The 16,630-nt window shown below is 35.7% G+C and overlaps 4 protein-coding genes across 4 annotated transcripts; 2 read left to right on the forward strand and 2 right to left on the reverse strand.

Moving 5' to 3' along the window:
• Positions 1 to 153: 153 nt before the first annotated feature.
• Positions 154 to 3,882, reverse strand: LOC127257529 (TOM1-like protein 4). Its single transcript, XM_051283989.1, has 10 exons — positions 3,668 to 3,882; positions 2,998 to 3,138; positions 2,820 to 2,898; positions 2,174 to 2,272; positions 1,974 to 2,087; positions 1,657 to 1,802; positions 1,494 to 1,575; positions 1,278 to 1,363; positions 1,009 to 1,209; positions 154 to 920 (listed from the first exon to the last, which is right to left on the reverse strand). Exons 2-10 carry the CDS (start codon positions 3,102 to 3,104, stop codon positions 335 to 337), a joined length of 1,500 nt encoding a protein of 499 aa, XP_051139946.1. The 5' UTR covers positions 3,105 to 3,138; positions 3,668 to 3,882; the 3' UTR covers positions 154 to 334.
• Positions 3,883 to 5,257: 1,375 nt separating this feature from the next.
• Positions 5,258 to 6,275, reverse strand: LOC127257363 (uncharacterized). The gene is made up of 2 exons (XM_051283748.1): positions 5,536 to 6,275; positions 5,258 to 5,464 (listed from the first exon to the last, which is right to left on the reverse strand). Exons 1-2 carry the CDS (start codon positions 6,114 to 6,116, stop codon positions 5,389 to 5,391), a joined length of 657 nt encoding a protein of 218 aa, XP_051139705.1. The 5' UTR covers positions 6,117 to 6,275; the 3' UTR covers positions 5,258 to 5,388.
• A 1,298-nt stretch (positions 6,276 to 7,573) lies between these two features.
• On the forward strand, positions 7,574 to 9,956 carry LOC127256819 (putative pentatricopeptide repeat-containing protein At1g77010, mitochondrial). The gene has a single exon (XM_051283025.1). The coding sequence runs from the start codon at positions 7,727 to 7,729 to the stop codon at positions 9,788 to 9,790; it is 2,064 nt and encodes a 687-aa protein (XP_051138982.1). The 5' UTR covers positions 7,574 to 7,726; the 3' UTR covers positions 9,791 to 9,956.
• A 3,482-nt stretch (positions 9,957 to 13,438) lies between these two features.
• LOC127256862 (2-oxoisovalerate dehydrogenase subunit alpha 1, mitochondrial) lies at positions 13,439 to 16,553 on the forward strand. Its single transcript, XM_051283085.1, has 8 exons — positions 13,439 to 13,938; positions 14,637 to 14,774; positions 14,859 to 15,199; positions 15,297 to 15,396; positions 15,493 to 15,604; positions 15,722 to 15,861; positions 15,951 to 16,136; positions 16,253 to 16,553. The coding sequence occupies exons 1-8, from the start codon at positions 13,669 to 13,671 to the stop codon at positions 16,418 to 16,420; spliced, it is 1,455 nt and encodes a 484-aa protein (XP_051139042.1). The 5' UTR covers positions 13,439 to 13,668; the 3' UTR covers positions 16,421 to 16,553.
• Positions 16,554 to 16,630: the final 77 nt, after the last annotated feature.

The following is a 16,630-nucleotide window of genomic DNA, read 5'->3' on the forward strand; positions in this document are numbered from 1 at the left end:
CGACGAAGCACAAGTTTTTAGCCCCCGGTGCGTCGAGGATGACATTAGACAGCTTCCGAAGAACCGACTCCGGCGCTGTCAACGCATCATCGGAAAAGAATGTAAGAGCAATAAAGAGCTCGAAGAGTTTTACGTTGTCTGAGCAACGACAAATAGTGAAAAAAACTTATGTTCTATTATAAAGTAACCAATCTGCTACGACACGGCTTCAAATCGATCGATGTAATCCTAATTTTAGGACAATATCAATAGCGTTTGTACGAGAAACGAATGATCACACCTACGTCGAAAACCGGTGGCCGGAAATCCAGCTCCGGCGACATCGATGCAACATTTACGACAACCTGTTAGAGTGGGGAGCCGATGACTTGGCCTTGGCGAAATCGAGCAAGTCTCTGAATAGGGCATCTTCGGATTTTTCCTCCTTCGACGACTTGATCGACATATTCTGTGTCTGCACAGCTAAGCTGTCGAGCGAAGACCCAGACTCGATGCCCGAATGAGAGGGTCCGGTAACGGGATATTGCTCGAAATACTGCTGTCTCTGACTGTGACGGGATGGGGGAGGGGGTAGATTGCCAGCTGCAGGAGTGTCCGAAGCTACTGGAGTGTCGGGTGTCGGTTTTCGAGCGAACATTGACGCTGTCGGATTTATGAAGTCGTCCGACGACGAAGACACCGTCTGCCTTGGAGGAACGGAGCTTCGGTCCCTTGAATTAGTCGGGACGGCAGTGGTAGTCGAACCCGATGTTCTCGACGACCTTTCCGTCTCGTAGACATCGCCGCTGAGATAATCGATGCTGCTGGAGCCTATGCCGATCGGTTTTCTCGAGGACGGGGGAGGAGGAAGAATCGGGCTTATCGGCAAAGGACTCTTGGCAGAAGTTTGGGATTGTCGTTGTGATGTATCCCTCGAAGATCTGTGTTTTTTCGCCATTTTTAGCACGCTTAGAATTATAATAGATACGTAGGAAGATGATGATACGAGAAGAATATCGTGCGGAGTACCTGCGCGCTAGCTGAGAAAAATCGTCCTCGGACTCGTAGTCCTCGTGGTTCACATTCATAAGAGGCGCAACCGGCAGAGGTTCTCGATTCACGGAGGAGGAAGAAGATGTTGGTTTACCATTGGCTATGTCGTCGTGCTTGCTAAGGACACGCTGCAAATTATCGTTTAGCGCCAACCCCTTGCACAGAAGGCTCTCGTCTCTGCCATAGTTAGACGGCAGTTATTCGAGAGGAAGTTTAATTATAACGAAAATAACAGATACACTTACGAGGTGCTATTCACGAGATTCATGACGCGCTCTTGGTATGAACGACACTGTTCGACCAAATCGACAATGATTTCATCCTTCACACCCTGTTAAATCAGATACCGAAAAAAATTTGATCACACACAGCTACACTATCGAGTTCATCGATTTAAATTCCGCAATCCTATAGCTACACTATCGAGTTACGCCATTCATCAGTTGAAGTGAAAATTCAACCTGAGGGTTATGTGGATCCAAGGCTGTCAACATTTCCATTAGAACATCTGCAATCCCGTCAGCATTTTGAATCTCCGGCAAGCTGCATATAACGAAAGTCATCAGTTAATTTGTGCCGTGATGGTGCAAATTCTACAAATATTATACGAAACGGAGCATAAACCTGAGTCCAGAAGTGTCAGATTCAAGAGAAGCTTGAACAGCAGCATCCTCATATGGAGAAGCAGGGCGAACTATCGGATGTGTTTGTGGTGGAGTGAACAGTGGTACATTGTTTTCGACTCGAGGAGGAAAATCTATCCCAGCTGACTGTCAAATCCATACAATTAAAAACCAAATAAATTATGCGACAAGACAGATTTCAAATAAAAACTTAAGAGCAACGAGCTCTTTCAACTAAAAGTCCTTCGAATGCAATATAGAGAGTGTGATCAGCATTCTCCCGACATCTGGATCAAGAAGCAAAGGGATTTTAATCACCTTTAGTTCGTTATAAGCAGCATGATATTGCGGAAACTTTCTCCTAGGTCCCCCGAGAGCTTCTTGCCAAGAATCTATCAACTCAAGAATCTTCTCCTTCACACTTAAATCGGGCTGCATATGCAAACATTGATAAGGTATAGATTTCTTACATTGTACTGTTTCATAAAAAGGAATTCAAAGGAGTACACCATCATTACCTTTTTCTTGACGATTTTGACCATGTCATGCAAAATATCCCGCTCCGCAATCTGCTGAAAAACATTCTCCCCACAATTTTTGCTAAGAGTCTCTAGCACCTGAACCACATTGTATTAGAAAATGCATATTTTTCTTTGCAAGGAGGAGAGGACATCCAAACCTCGCAATCTCGAGTTTGAGGAACTTGCTCCTCAAGAACCCTAAGATCCAATTCCATGTAAATACTTGCATTCGTGATTGTTAGGTTAAGGATATCACGCTAGTGTTAGAAAAGGACTTTATTGTAGGAATTTGAGTTAAAACAGATATCATATTCATCTTAATTAGTAGCAATAAAGATATGTTTTACAAAAAAGGGTCACTCATAGTCCTAAATTGCGAACTAAATGCCTTTCATTTGTAATTTCAAGAGCTACAACACCTCGAACATATGTATGTAAACAAGGCTAATGTGTTACTAAATGTTAGCTTACGGAAAATGTTCAAGATTCGCAAATTTCACTCGAACACCACTCATATATGTTCATTTTGTGAAATAATATAAAAGATGTAAACCAGCAACCTAAGAAATGAGATTCACAGTAATATACAAAATGGAACTCATGTTGACATTAACAAAATGAACAAATTCGAAAACACACTTACAAATAGTGCAAGTATCTGTACTTTCGAGTTTTTATTCCCAAGTTTTTTCTTGAGTATCTTCAGTGCCTCCTTTGCTTGCCTGCAATTTGAAATTGATGAATGACATTGTAAAACTATACCTCAGCTGCAGAAATGGTATTCTAAGTCAAAATCCGCCTTTGAAAGTAGAATGAAATACCCGGGATCCATGTTTATTAAGTCACACAGCTCTATGTTTGCTGCCCAGTCCGGACCGATCAGCATATCGCTGGTAGCCCTCTCGGCAATAGTAGCTGCATTTTCCATATCGGTAGATTCACCGTGACCTCAATTCCTAACACTAAAAAAAATCACACCACACCACATCACATCATCGATTCAATGCAGAGCACTTAAGCAAACACAAAATCGAAGATCACAGCCTCTACATTTGATTCTTCGAATACAATTCATAGTCTATTGAACATCATCTTAGTAAATTAACATCTATTGAACATAGCATTGCAACAAAATGTGATGAATTCATAGCCTTCAAATAAAGACAACCAAATGTATATAAATCAAATCCAATGCCATACCAATTCAATTCATTTAAATTCATATAGAATCAATCCCGAAAGCAATCAAGATCATTAAAATTCAGTGCGCAAAACACACCAGACAACTAATTGAAATGCAATCAGCAACCAAAGAACAAAATGGGCACAATCTGGATATGAAAAACCTACAAATTCACGCTGTTCTTAAGAAATCTAAAATTGCCCAATCTTGATGTGCAAAAGAAACATCAAATCATAAAACATCGGATCAAATCAATAGAGTCGCAATCGCCTACAAAATCAGGATCTTAAGAAGATTAATAAAATTACCCGCCAGATGCCTTCCAAGTCTCCTCCAGTCCACGGAGAGAGCAACCTAAATTGACGACGCTCTAATGATATCCCCCTGCTCTGTAGAAGGAAGAAACTATTCGGAATGGTGGTCGCGCGTGAAGACTGAAGAATAATGAGATTCAGCGATCTTCCTCCGGTTTTAACGTCCACGTCCAAGGTTCAACCTTTTTCCGATTTGCGAATTTCTAATTTAAGGCCTTGTTTGGATGACCTCTTTTCAAGTCCTCTGTAATTCAATAATTCTAAATACAAAACCTGTCCCCTTCAGACACGTCCTTGCATTTTTCCTTTTCGCTTTGCTAATCTCACCGGCGGTGACGCTTACACGTAAAAGACAGACCAATAGGATTTGCTGGCTGAAGCGGTTGACCGGTTTTGACGGTAGCTGTACCTACGGTCCTTTTTTGTTTTGACGTTTTAATTTCTTGGGCAAAAATTCTACACTAAAAGCGCGTTTTTACGACTTACACGTTTTTATATTTATTTTCCAGCACGATTTATTATTCATTTATTTTTTCAACATTTGATGAATTAATTCCTGATACATTAATTTCAAATTTAGATACGATTCTGATAGTTCTTATCTGATCCGATTATTTATTTATTTGATTAATGTTCTTATTACTTTTGTTTCTACTTTTATATAGTTAAAAGAAAATGCAATATAAAAATCCCCACATGCAACTGCAAGCAATGATGATAAATACATCATTACATTGGAATGATTTGGTTCTGAAATTTTCTTAAATTCGATCAAATGATTAGTCCATAATGCCACTTTAGTTATTTTAAACCTTCTATAATAATAAGACAATTTGGAATGAATTTCATTTATTGGGCTGGCCAGAAAATAATTAAATTTACGAGATATATGTAGAATTTCAATAAATATTCAATGAAATTTATTATGTGTTTACGTGATAAATTTGTTCACCGTTTAAATATAATATTATTATTATTCTTTCATATTTGACAAATTATAAGCAACAATTCATTCCAATCTACACGAGTCATGTGTTAAGCATTATTTTGGATGTTTTAAGTTATTATCAATATATATATATATATATTAAAATGAAAATTAATGATGTATTTTATACTTTGTGTATTTTGTGTTGGAAATTTGTATAGACTATTGAAATGTGTAACGGTTAAAAATCAGCTGTGCTGTTAAATTTTTTCATTAACACCCATAATATATATAAACAACCTACAACTTTATTAAACAAAGCATATTTTGTGTAATAAACATGTAGTTATAAATACATATATATATATATATGCAATTATTATATGTGTTGTATCAGACCATAAGATGTAACGTTAGTTTATATATTATATTGTATTATATTAAAATATAAGTTGTACTTAGTTGTTCAATCAATATATTTAAGATAAATTAATTTTTCGACGTACAGTACGAAAAATTGTATTGATAATATAAAAATTAATATTTTATGTTGATTTTTTATAAATAAATGTATATATTATATTAATTTATGTGTATATTTATATATTTTTAATAATATTTATGAATAACTGTTCCGTCGAGAAATAGAGAGTGAATAGACGAGGAAGTAAATACACTCACATAATATAATACCCACAAAGATAGATGTACACACAAATATAGATACACAGTGCATGGCTTCATGTAAAAACTTGCGCCAATATTTTGCTTTACTCTACAGGTCTGGTTAATTTCTCATCATCACTTTCCTCCACTGCAAATATGGCGGCCAGCACCCTGACAGCCCCCCCTCCCGTTTTCCGCTGCAACGGTCAAAAAAAATCCTTAATTTCTCAGAAAAATTCAAATTAATTAACAATTAAGGCTTTATTACCTGCCGCGGCCATATTTGTCGGCGCCGCCGTCGCTGCCGCCGGAACTATTATTACGTTTGTCTCTCTTCCTCGACTTCCCCGAACTCGAAAATTGGAACCCCACATTCAGTAGAAAACCCTTATCCTTATTATAATCGAATTTCATGGCACTTAATTTCTTGCTTTCCTGTTTCCTCACCGCCGCCAATTTCGCTTCTCCGGCCGCCGTCCGTGGATGATCGACGGCGGCGGCGGGGGGGCGGCGCTCGACAATGTCTTTCAGCGACAGCTCGTAATAGGATTCCGGCATGTTGTTCACCATTTCCATGAGCTCCCACCGGCCCCTGGCGATGGCCTCCCGCCTGGAATTCGGCGACGGCGGAGACATGCGGCGGAGGAGCGGCCGGGATGGGCTCCGGCGGGGTTTCCAAAGAGGAGGAGGAACCTCGCCGGAATTGTCGCCGCCGCTGCCGCCGCCAATTTCTTCGCCGGAGTAATTTATAGCACTAATTTGGAGGAAATCTCGATCCTCCCAATTGCCCAAATTGTTAATTGAATCGAACATCGTTTCTTGAATTGGGGAAAATTGGAAGTGCGCCATGGAAATGGGATCCGTGAAGGTATAGGTTTGGGAGCTGTGGTGGCAGTGTAATAAATATGGGAGTTTTCCGATTTTGCGAGGTCCGGGAGCGCAACGGAAAATAGATCTGCACCGTTGATTTTTGAGGTACGGTGGATGGAAGAAAAGGGTAGTGGTTTATAGATGGGCGGTCGTGGGCCGTATTTATCACCTGAAATTTAGGCTTTTAAAAAAAAAAAAGAATAGTTTTGTATATGGTTTGTTTCAAGTCGGCGGGGAGGTGTGTTTATTTGTGGTTTTGGATTTTGAGTTGAGATTTAAATAGTAAAAGTTTTGAATTGAATGGTTGTATGATATGATGTAAATAGGTGTTGATCTGATGTTTTGAATGAAAAATTGATTTTTAGTGTAATATTCCTCTGTCCCATAAAAAAGTATCAATTTACTTTTTGCACTTAAACATATTAGTATTATATTGGAATATAGTATAAAAAAAAGTAGAAATGATTAAAATAACTTTATTAGTACGTGTGATATAAAAGTAATGACATTTGTGTAATATATTGTAAGTTGTAATGATATTTGTAATATTATGTAGATAGTACAGTTACTGAAAAAAATGATATTTTGTTATGGAATTTTGTTATGGGACTGACTAAAATTGAAAAATGGATACTTTCGTATGGGACGAAGAAAGTATAAAAAATAAAAAATAAATATTTAATTTTATATTTTTAGAAGAAAAAATAGGATGAATAGTAAATTGAAAATTCATTCCTCAAACACACACCTCAAATTATTAGTACAAATTATTAGTACATTAATTCGAAAGTAATTAATTTATTAAGTTGAAATAATTAATATTTTATTATTGTTGGTGGACTCTTATCTGTGAATAAATAAATATGCGTATTTTTAACCATTTAAATTTTTAGTTTTAAATATTTAGTTCAAGGGTTTTGAGGAGATGTTCATCTTGATTGGATCACCAAAAAGTTATTTCAAATTTAAAATAAAAAATAAGAACTTAAAATTAAAATCAAATAAATTCTTTTTATTTTTATTTTTTAAAAAAAATAATGATGGTAAAATTTGGATGTTTAATACTATAATTTTCATGGAAAAAAAAAAAAAAAAAACCTTTGGTTGGAATTTAAAAAATATATATTTCCATCTACCAATTTTCTTCCCATCTCTTTGTAAATTTAAAGAAGATATAGTATCAAAAATTTGAAAAATATTTATATAGGGAGAATTGTATTAGTCTGTTGCATTATTACTTTTCTATAGGACTTATTTCATGTTATTTATTGGGCTCAAACTTTATGAGGTTAAAAAAATAACGAGAAAGTTGGGAGTCTAATTATTACAATTTAAAGATTTTTTAATTATTGCCGCCGTGTGGGCAAATAAAATAAAACAAACTCTTTATTTTTAAAAATAAATAAATTAATAAATAAAAACTCTTGTCAAACAAAACCCTAGCCTATGGAATAGAATAGAATGTTTGAATGGCCAAGACGTTATTTTTGGTCGATACATTTTTTCAGAAAAAAAATCAATTATTCATGTTTGATCTAGTAGAATTTTTGTCAACATTTTGTTGAAATGATCGGAAGTTAGTGCAGGAAATGGAATTCCGAGATTTGCAGTCGTATGCACGGTGGCTCAACACATTGAAAAATCCAGGTTCGATTTTGCAAGGGAAGCAGCTCCACTTAGTTCTCCTCAAAAAGGGCGTTCTATCTGCGCTTTCGATTGGTAATCGTCTCGTGCAGATGTACGCAAGGTGTGGTAGAATGGGGGACGCCCGGAACCTGTTCGACGAAATGCCTCAAAAAAACTGCTTCACTTGGAACGCACTTCTCGAAGGCTACGCCAAGTCAGGGAGCAGTAATGGCGGTCTGTTGGACCTTTTTATGTCAATGCCGATCAGGGACGAAGTCTCGTGGAACACAGTGGTGTCTGGCCTGGTCAGGGACGGCGACTTGGATGGTGCACGGAAGGTGTTCGATGAAATGCCGAGGAAGACTTGCATTGCCTGGAACACGATGATTCATGGTTATGCGAAGAATGGTGGGTCGTGGATGGCTTTAAGGTTGTTCAAGGAGTTTTTGAAGTGGGAATTTGGAGGCAGCGTCGGAGTTTTCGGATGGGATCCGTTTATTTTGGCGACTGTTGTCGGAGCTTGTTCGGATACGGGAGGATTGGATATCGGGAAGCAAGTTCATGCTCGGATGATAATCGATCGTGTCGAATTTGATTGTGTTTTGCGAAGTGCCCTCACGAATATGTATGGGAAGTGTGGCGATTTGGACTCGGCGGCACGAGTTTTGAGCGCGATGGAGGATCCGGATGATTACTCTCTGTCGTCGTTGATATCGAGCTACACGAGCTTCGGCAGAATGGATGATGCTAAGAGAATTTTTGGGCTTAAATCTAATCCTTGTGTTGGATTATGGAATAGTTTAATTTCGGGATACGTCGCTAACGATGATCCGGCGGAGGCGCTGATTTTATTTGGCGAAATGAACAGTCGAGGAGTCGTGGGCGATTGCTCGACGTTTTCTAGCGTTCTGAACGCTTGCAGCGACGTCGGTGTTATTCGAAACTGCATTCGCCTGCACAGTTTTGCTTATAAGCTCGGGATTTTAAACGACATTGGCGTCACGAGCGCGTTAATTGACGCGTATGCGAAGTGCGGGAGTTCAACCGATGCTTGCGTCTTGTTCAGCGACGTCAAATCTTTCGATACGATTCTACTAAACTTGATGATCACGGTTTATTCGAACTGTGGCAGAATCAACGAGGCGAAGCGCGTGTTCGGTGGCATGAAATCAAAAAGCTTGATCTCGTGGAATGCTATGATCGTCGCTCTGAATCAGAACGGTTACCCGATGGAAGCGTTGACGTTTTTTCACGAGATGAACGTGAACGGCTTGAGAATGGACAAATTCAGCCTCGCCGCCGCCGTCGCCGCGTGCGCGAGCGTCCCGTTGCCGGAGTTCGGCGAACAAATTTTCGCCCGGTCCATCGCGGTTGGCTTGAATACGAATCGCGTCGTGGCGACGTCGATCATCGACTTCTACTGCAAGATTGGCTCGATCGAGCTCGCTCGAAAAGTGTTCGACCAAATGACGAACCCGGACGAGGTCTCGTGGAACTCGATGCTGATGGGATACGCGACGAACGGATACGGACACGACGTCTTGGCGCTGTTTCGTGAAATGACGCGTAACGGCGCGACGCCGTCGAAAATCACGTTCACGGCGGTTCTATCCGCGTGCGATCATTGCGGGCTCGTGGACGACGGGATGGAGTGGTTTCTCCGGATGAAGCGCGACTACGATATCGATCCGGAGAAAGAACACTACTCGTGCATGATCGATCTTTTGGCGAGGGCGGGTCGACTTCAAGAAGCTATCGGGCTGATCGACGAGGTCCCCCCGGGGGCGAATTCAAACATGTGGTCCGCGGTTCTTCGGGGGTGCGCGGAGTACGGCGACCACGCGCTATCGAAGAAGGTTGCCGAGAGAATTACGGAGGTCGACGGAGAAAACTCGGGTGCCCTAATTCAGTTTTCGCGCGCAATGGCGTCCGCCGGAGAGTGGACGGAGTCGGAAATGGTCCGGCGGGCGATGCGCGAACAAAATGTCGCCGGAAAAACCGCCGGCCGGAGCTGGTGTGGTATTTGAAGGAAAATGAGGACTGAATAATGGTAAAATTATTTTATTTTGACAAAGGATAATTTATTGATTTTTGTGTATTAATAGTGAATATTTCTCATAAATATGTTCAAATTTTGGTCGAATTGTACACTTGAAACAATGGAAAGATTAATTGATGGAAGAGATTGTAATGGATTCAACTAATAAATTATGATATAGAAATTAATAAAATTTATCCAATAAAAAATACTCGTATTACCAAATTTAATTACACCTGTAACCTAGTTATACTAGTAGTGGTAGCAATGAGCTGGTGTGTTTGTTTGTAGGATTTAGACAAAATTCTATTATTTATTCAAAATTTTTCTCCAAAAACATCAAATCAAACACCTATTTTTTATTTTTTATATTATATTAGAAATCAATTTTACATTCAAAATATCACGTTAACACCTATTTATATCACATCATACAACTATTCAAATTTAAAATTTTTACCATTCAAATCCCAACTTAAAATTCAAATCGCGGAACAAACACACCTATGGTGGAAATGGAATTGGAGTGAATTTTGCAATAAATTAAACATTCGGCGCCAAACCTATACTATTCAATATTAATTTATGTATATTTAATTTTCACATTGGATCTAAGGGTAAGTTCTATTTTTAACACGTGATTTTTTTTTTTGAAAAAAATAATATATCATATATATTTTCGTAATAATCTTAAAATTAATAAGAACATAATAGAACATTCATTTTTCTTTTTGTATTTTAAAAATATTTGTCATAATAATCACTTCCTGACAGTAGTACTGTACTGATTTTTATTTTTTATTATTTTGCGATATTGTATTTAATATTAAAAATATTTTTATATTTGTATAATTATTTTTTTTGTACAAATATTCTTCTATTAGTATTATAATACACTAATTGAAATATCTTTATAATTTTCTTTTTTAATTTGTAACATATTTTAATACTATTTCCATCCCAATACAAAGGTCTTATTTACTATTTTTGTCCGTTCCAAAACAATAGTCTTATTTTCATAAATAACCATATCACTATATAACTATTCTTACTATTTCATTATTATTACAAAATTGCCACTATCTTTTACATTAATACACTCACAAGGAGAAAAATGTCTTTTACATATATTTTTTACCCACTATCAATATAATATCAATATTTCTTAAATCTCGTGTCCAACACAACTAATACTATAATTCCGAGACAGATGAAATATAATAATTAATATTCAAATATAATACACAAAAAGTAAATAAAACTTTATAGTCGGACGGATGTAGTGTATTTTATATTCTATATAAAATATATTTTCGATTATATCTGAACTTTTGAAGAGTACACAAAAATATAAATGAAAATTGGTGAAATGGAATATGCACTTACCAAAGAAAAGATCTCGAATTAAAACATAGCCCACAAACATTTAATTCGTAATAAACTCCATTTATATTATATCTTACCAATCAAATTTTGATAAAATTTCATAATAACAATTAATGAAAATAAAAATAATAATAAATTCTTACGGACACGAAAGTATATCCTACATTAAAGTGTGATTAGAGTGTTTTGAGTTAGGACAAAAGATAAGAGGGACACGTGGCAAGGCTAAGGGATAATAGGCATAACCCTACAAGTATATCCCTATCTCTTTGTCGTTATCTTTCCATCTCTCCAAACTCTTTATTGCCTACCCATCATCTTTATCACTCTAAATAAAAAGATAAAAAAATTATTTAAATATTTGTTTGAATTTGATATTTTAAGATAAAAAATAATATATTTTTATAAAAACTTTTACGATATTCGTATAATATGAAAATTGACCAAATATTAAAAGATTTTTATTTTATTTTTTTGTATTAATTTAAAGTTTTGAATTGATTTGTAAATAAAAAATTGAATATAAAATTAATAATCAATTTAATATAAATACATATTGAATATAATATTTTAAATAGAAATTTAATTTTTTTATATAATACTTTAAATAAAAATAAATAAATGTGATATTTTTAAATATAAAACTTATTGTGCTTTTACAAAAATAATTAATTAGAAAACTATAAGTAAAAATAAAGTGAAACACGCTAAATATATATTAAATGTAATTTTTTTTTAAATAATAAATAAAATACAACATTTTTTTCATCATTTCTCTAGTTTTTTTTTTTTTTTTCCAATTAGACTTTATTTACTTTGGTTGTGTATTTATATTTGTATTTTATGTTAAAATAAATATTTTATTTAATAATTTGAAGACAAAAATGGCATATTATTATAAGAAATTAACATAACAAAAAAATAAAAAGAAAAATCAAATTAAAATACACATTCAATAATTCTTACAAGCTTTAACTCATTTATTAATAATCATCATTCCAAAAATAAGTGAATTATTTCCACGTCATTAATTTCATCTATCTCTTTTACAATAATTATTTATTTATTAGATCAAATGTCCTTTATTTAAATTTAAACCAAACTATAAATAATCAGATTTTCTATTTAAAGCAATTTCCGCCAATATATATTTATTTTTATTTTTATTTTTATTTTTATTTTTATTTTTATGACGTGAAAATCCGCAGCTGCTACCCGAAAGTGCGCACTGGTAAATTTTTTATTGAACCTAATACCCTACAAATTAAATTCAACAGATAAGACACGTTAGGCGAACCATGTGACAGATAAGTTAAGACGCTTGGGTTTCCGACCATGTGTTTTTATGTTATCTTGTCGTGAATTCAGACACTACTGGTGCTTTCTTGGGACAATTTATTTGGAATAATTCAACAATACGTGCGGAACTTGAATTCCTCCCATCCCTTAAAAATTATATATATATATATATTATTTATGTATCTTCAAAAAATAAAATTGAAAAATTATCCACTACACATATCAAAAAATAAGTGTTTGGATATGCTGGACAACCTTTGTTTGGTTGAATCAATTTTGTAAGTTTTCGTTACATGGGATAATATTATATAATATTAATAATAAAAAAAGATTCCACCTCTATTTGATTGATTGATTGATTTATTTAGAATAATAAGTTGCCTGATAAGTAAATACACGTGCGTAAATATGTGTACGTAAATGTTTTTCGAAGAGCTTACAATAAAAAAAAAAAAAAAAAAAACATTTTGTACACAATAAGTGAAAAGAATAATATTTTGTATTTCCGTTACTATTTTTTAATTTAGTATTTATATTACCTATATAATATAATAAATACCGTTTACAATTTACATTGTATTACACAAATATCGTTACTTTTATATTATACAATACCAATAAGAGTATTTTTATTTTTTCACTACAACTCCATATAATACTAATATTAAAAAATGTAAAAAATAAACACTAATATAAGGAATATTATATTTTTATAATATTTATGAAAATTGCTCTATAAAAACAATATATATATATATATACAAAAAAGTCTTCTATTAGTTCGGTAAAAGATGATCTGTTGCTAATATGATTTTTTTTACTAGATCTAATTTGTAAGGTATTAGGTTCTATCGAAAATTTACGTCGGAATGCACTCGTCCGTCCAGTAGGAATCAAAAATTTTCAAGTTATAGAAAAAAAATTAAATTCTCTTATTAGTTAATGATTTTCATGAGTCCCACCTCTTATCTCGTCGGGCTGCCTAAGCCTATTATGCATTGATGTAAATTTGTTCTTACAAACCAAACTATACATACACACACATATATATGTATTCGATCTTCTAGAACCAACCATCTGATCCTCTCAATTCCTCATCTGTTCTTCCCAACACACACACACACATATATATATATATATATTCTGCAGAAGGTATATATTGCCTGAATTCCTTCAACGGCAATGGCAGCTGCGTTGCTGAGGAGATCACGAGCAATTACAAATTTGGTCAGGACAACAGCAACAGTTTCTCTGTCTGATCAGTTCACTGCTCTTCAATTTCATCGCTACCGTCGGTACAGGCGCTCGCCGGCGGCGACCGGTGATTTTGCCGGAAAACCGTACGGATTATGTAATGAACCGCCGTTCGCTTCCCGCCGGTTTGAATCGGCGGCCGCAGGGCAGCCGATCGTGGCGGAGACCGATGAAGACGACGACGGAAGTGACAGACAGGTAACGTTAGCAAACCATGTGTTATGTTTCATCTCATCTCATCTCATCTCATCCTTTTATTTAATTTTAATTAATCATTATTATTAAAAAAAATGTTTTTATTTAAAACATTGTATACTTATTAGTTCTAACAGAGATTCAATTATTATTATTATTATTATTATTATTATTATTATTATTATTATTATTTTTTAATCGAATAGCATATTATATAAATACAATTTTATGAGTTAATTTAATTTGTTTTGTTGCCTTACTTTCCCGGCAGCATTTATTTTCACGACGTGAGTAATTAATAAGAGAATGAAGATTAATTAGCTCAAGGATCAACTAATTTCATTTAATTGAAACAATAAAAATTCCACTTTATTATTATTATTTATTATATAAAATGTTACCCTTTCCTTCCATTTACTTACGTTCTATTTTTTATTTTTATCTATCACTTAAAAACAACTGTATATTTTAATTTCATTTTAATTTTTAAATTTATATATTTTTCTAATTTTAATTAAATTAATTTTTATATTAATTTTAATATAAAAATACTAGAATAATTATACCCCACCTAAAGTGACACCGTAGCTCGAACCGAGGGACTTGGTGACATTATTTACAAAACATTCCAACACTGTTACGTGTTCTAAGCTGGCGCGATTTATAAAAGCGCTAAACAAAAGTTTCCGATTTGAATCTAGGGCGTCGAATTTCCCGGCGGCAGAGTTCCATTTACTCCTCAGATGAGGTTCATTCCAGAATCTTCGAACGATAGGGTTCCCTGCTACCGCGTGCTGGACGACGATGGCTATCCAATCGAAGGCGGCCTGTACGAGGAAGTAAGTTTATTCATACATACATAAATACATTCACGAAGCTCTTAGCTCCCTGGAGGTTTCGAAGAGGTAATTTGAGAATTGCAGGTGGACAAAGAGATTGCAGTGAGAATGTACAGAAGCATGGTGACTCTGCAAACAATGGACACCATTTTGTACGAAGCGCAGCGTCAGGGGAGGATATCGTTCTACATGACGGCAGGGGGAGAGGAGGCTGTCAACATTGGGACAGCCGCCGCCCTATCGTCGGACGACATTGTGCTGCCTCAGTATCGGGAGGCAGGAATCTTATTGTGGCGCGGATACACACTGCAAGAATTCGCTAACCAGTGCTTCGGGACGAAGAACGATCCCGGCAAAGGCCGCCAAATGCCGATTCATTATGGCTCCAAGGATCATAACTACATCACCGTTTCATCGCCTCTAACGTTAGTATACTTTACAATATATCACAATGTTTAATTATAGAATATATTAAGTGAGACTATATCATATGTTATATATATATATGTGCGTGTGTGACAGGACTCAGCTGCCTCAGGCAGTCGGCGTCGCGTACTCTCTGAAGATGGATGGAAAGAATGCTTGCGCCGTGGCCTTCGTAGGCGATGGAGCGACGAGCGAAGTATATATATATATATATCACTATAATGGCATATATACTTTGATTTAGTTCTTCTATGTTCGATGAATTCTGAAATGTTGAGATAATTATTGGCAGGGAGACTTTCATGCTGCTTTGAATTTTGCGGCAGTGATGGACGCCCCGGTTTTGTTTGTGTGCAGAAACAACGGATGGGCAATAAGCACGCCGTTGTCCGAGCAGTTCAGAAGTAAAAACTTTAGCTACATACGACACTTTAAAACACAACAAAATATGGATGGGTTTTTTTTATCATATTGTAAAGATAGATGATTCATTGATTCCTCTGTTCTTTTGGCTATTCCAGGCGATGGTGTCGTAGTTAAGGGACAGGCGTATGGGATTCCCAGCATTCGTGTAGATGGAAACGACGCACTTGCTGTTCACGCCACAGTTCATGCGGCGCGAGAGATGGTGGTGCGCGAGCAGAAGCCAATACTTATAGAGGTGATCAAACTAAAGCTAAGGATCGAAAAACCAGTTTTTTTTTTTTGTTTTATTGGCATATCATAAACCATTGATCGATCCATGTTCAGGCTATGACATACAGAGTTGGACATCATTCAACATCGGATGACTCGACAAAATACAGATCACCAGACGAGATTGAGCAATGGAGGACTAGTCGCAGCCCGGTGACACGGTTCAGGAAATTCGTCGAGAGGAACGGCTGGTGGAGCCACGATGAGGAGACTGAGCTTCGTGCAAGCACAAGGAAGCAGGTTTTCTTTTTGCTATATACATACACATTAAAGCAAATTTGTGATGGTAATAAGAAGTTGTGTTGTGTTGTTCTGTTCGTTATTGTCTTTGTTTTTTTGTTTTTTGTAATGTATAGGTGTTGAAAGCAATTCAGACAGCTGATAAAATGGAGAAACCATCACTGGAAGATTTGTTCACTGATGTATATGATCAGGTTCCCGAAAATCTCCAAGAACAAGAAAAAGCAGTCAGGGATGCTGTCAGAAGACATCCCCAGGAATTCCCTACTGATGTGCCTCTGTAGATTCTTGATTCACCAAATGCACATAAATCTGATGAAGAATTTAACAATAATTGAAAAGGGATCATAAATCATTAATCCATACCATATATTGTGGTAAATTTGTTTTTTATAAATGGACAGATTATTGCGTTTCCACGTTTGTCTTTATTTCTTCTACATTTTTATTTATGTATATAAATTTGAGAATCCAAGAAGTCTGGGACTCAAAAC

This window comes from Andrographis paniculata, unplaced genomic scaffold (assembly GCF_009805555.1).
Source record: "Andrographis paniculata isolate CXL003 unplaced genomic scaffold, ASM980555v1 Contig57END, whole genome shotgun sequence".
Lineage (NCBI taxonomy): Eukaryota > Viridiplantae > Streptophyta > Magnoliopsida > Lamiales > Acanthaceae > Andrographis > Andrographis paniculata.

Bases quoted from the DNA above. Each gene is read 5' to 3' on its own strand.
- LOC127257529 (XM_051283989.1), bottom strand. From the start codon at position 3,104: ATGGAAAATGCAGCTACTATTGCCGAGAGGGCTACCAGCGATATGCTG. The intron at 2,899-2,997 runs GTATTTCATTCT...TTCAAATTGCAG, and splicing joins TTAATAAACATGGATCCCGG to GCAAGCAAAGGAGGCACTGA. The intron at 1,210-1,277 runs GTAAGTGTATCT...TAACTATGGCAG, and splicing joins AATCTCGTGAATAGCACCTC to AGACGAGAGCCTTCTGTGCA.
- LOC127257363 (XM_051283748.1), bottom strand. From the start codon at position 6,116: ATGGCGCACTTCCAATTTTCCCCAATTCAAGAAACGATGTTCGATTCA. The intron at 5,465-5,535 runs GTAATAAAGCCT...TGACCGTTGCAG, and splicing joins GACAAATATGGCCGCGGCAG to CGGAAAACGGGAGGGGGGGC.
- LOC127256819 (XM_051283025.1), top strand. From the start codon at position 7,727: ATGGAATTCCGAGATTTGCAGTCGTATGCACGGTGGCTCAACACATTG.
- LOC127256862 (XM_051283085.1), top strand. From the start codon at position 13,669: ATGGCAGCTGCGTTGCTGAGGAGATCACGAGCAATTACAAATTTGGTC. The intron at 15,397-15,492 runs GTATATATATAT...AATTATTGGCAG, and splicing joins GCGATGGAGCGACGAGCGAA to GGAGACTTTCATGCTGCTTT. The intron at 15,862-15,950 runs GTGATCAAACTA...ATCCATGTTCAG, and splicing joins AGAAGCCAATACTTATAGAG to GCTATGACATACAGAGTTGG.